The 1,064-nt window shown below is 25.2% G+C and overlaps 1 protein-coding gene across 1 annotated transcript, besides 1 other annotated feature; it reads left to right on the forward strand.

The window, feature by feature from the left end:
* Positions 1-33: 33 nt before the first annotated feature.
* Positions 34-738, forward strand: EDI_042930 (uncharacterized protein; the record flags this gene model as incomplete). Its single annotated transcript, XM_001734293.1, has 1 exon — positions 34-738. A coding segment is annotated over one exon (705 nt), but the record flags the coding sequence as incomplete, so codon positions are not given.
* A 189-nt stretch (positions 739-927) lies between these two features.
* Positions 928-958: a sequence feature (AT_rich).
* Between the last annotated feature and the right edge of the window lie 106 nt (positions 959-1,064).

Consider the following 1,064-nt stretch of genomic DNA (forward strand, 5'->3'; position numbering starts at 1 on the left):
ATGAGATAGAGGAGAAGTCTTCCATTAATTGAGAGTGGAATACTTACTAAATATGGAATTACTAAAGCAACATTTACTTGGGAAGATGAACATGGAGAAGGAAAACATCCTACAATAGATTTAAAACAATTTGAGTGCTTAAAAAGTATTCATTATGGACCAATGGATGTTCAATGTGAATGGATTTTACCAACAACAATAACTGAACTCAGTGCACTTAAAGAAAATATTACTAACTTAAGTCAATTACAACAATTAAAAGAATTAACATTCTCATCTATTCCACAATGTTCATTAGAACAATTAACATCATTAGAATTATATGAACCACAAGACTTTAATGGAATTGAAAAGTTAAAATGTCAAGAAATTCATATTTTTTATTATAGAGGACAAGAATTAAATCTTGATAAATCCACTGCAAAGAAAATCATTATTAGAGATTGTTTTTCTAATTCATTACATCTTGGAAATCAGGTAGAACGATTAGAAATTAGTAGTAGTGAATTTAAAACTATTGAATGTCCAGAATCATTAAAAGATTTGGTATTAAATAATCTTGATAATTTAGAAGAAATAAAATTCAACAAGTCTTTAAAAACATTCCAATGTATGAGGTGTATGAAACTTACTAAAATAGAATTACCAATAACTGTTGAATCTATCAAAATGATGAGAAGTGAACAAAAACATATTTTGAATTTAGACTATTTTAAAGAACACAATATAATCAATTGATTAATATATTCTTTTTATCATGTTATTCATTTTGACACAAAACGAAGTTCTTTCAATTTTTTAACTTTTAAAAGAAAGTTGTGTGTGGTGCTGACAAAATAGTAACGTCTCTTATTAGTATCAGTTATTAATAAACAGAGGTCTGTAACCTTGACGTTTAAGAATACTCTCAATTTTATTATTCAGCTCAATTTTTTATTTAAATTTTCTTATTTTTTATCTTGTTTTTTTTTGAATTTGTACCCTTTTTGTCATTACAACAATTAATAAAAACTTTTTCATTGAGAGTTTTGGATTAATAAACAATTTTTTTTTTGACACTTTCA

The sequence above is a fragment of the Entamoeba dispar genome, genomic scaffold, assembly GCF_000209125.1.
Source record: "Entamoeba dispar SAW760 scf_1105229458151 genomic scaffold, whole genome shotgun sequence".
Classification (NCBI taxonomy): Eukaryota; Evosea; order Mastigamoebida; family Endamoebidae; genus Entamoeba; species Entamoeba dispar.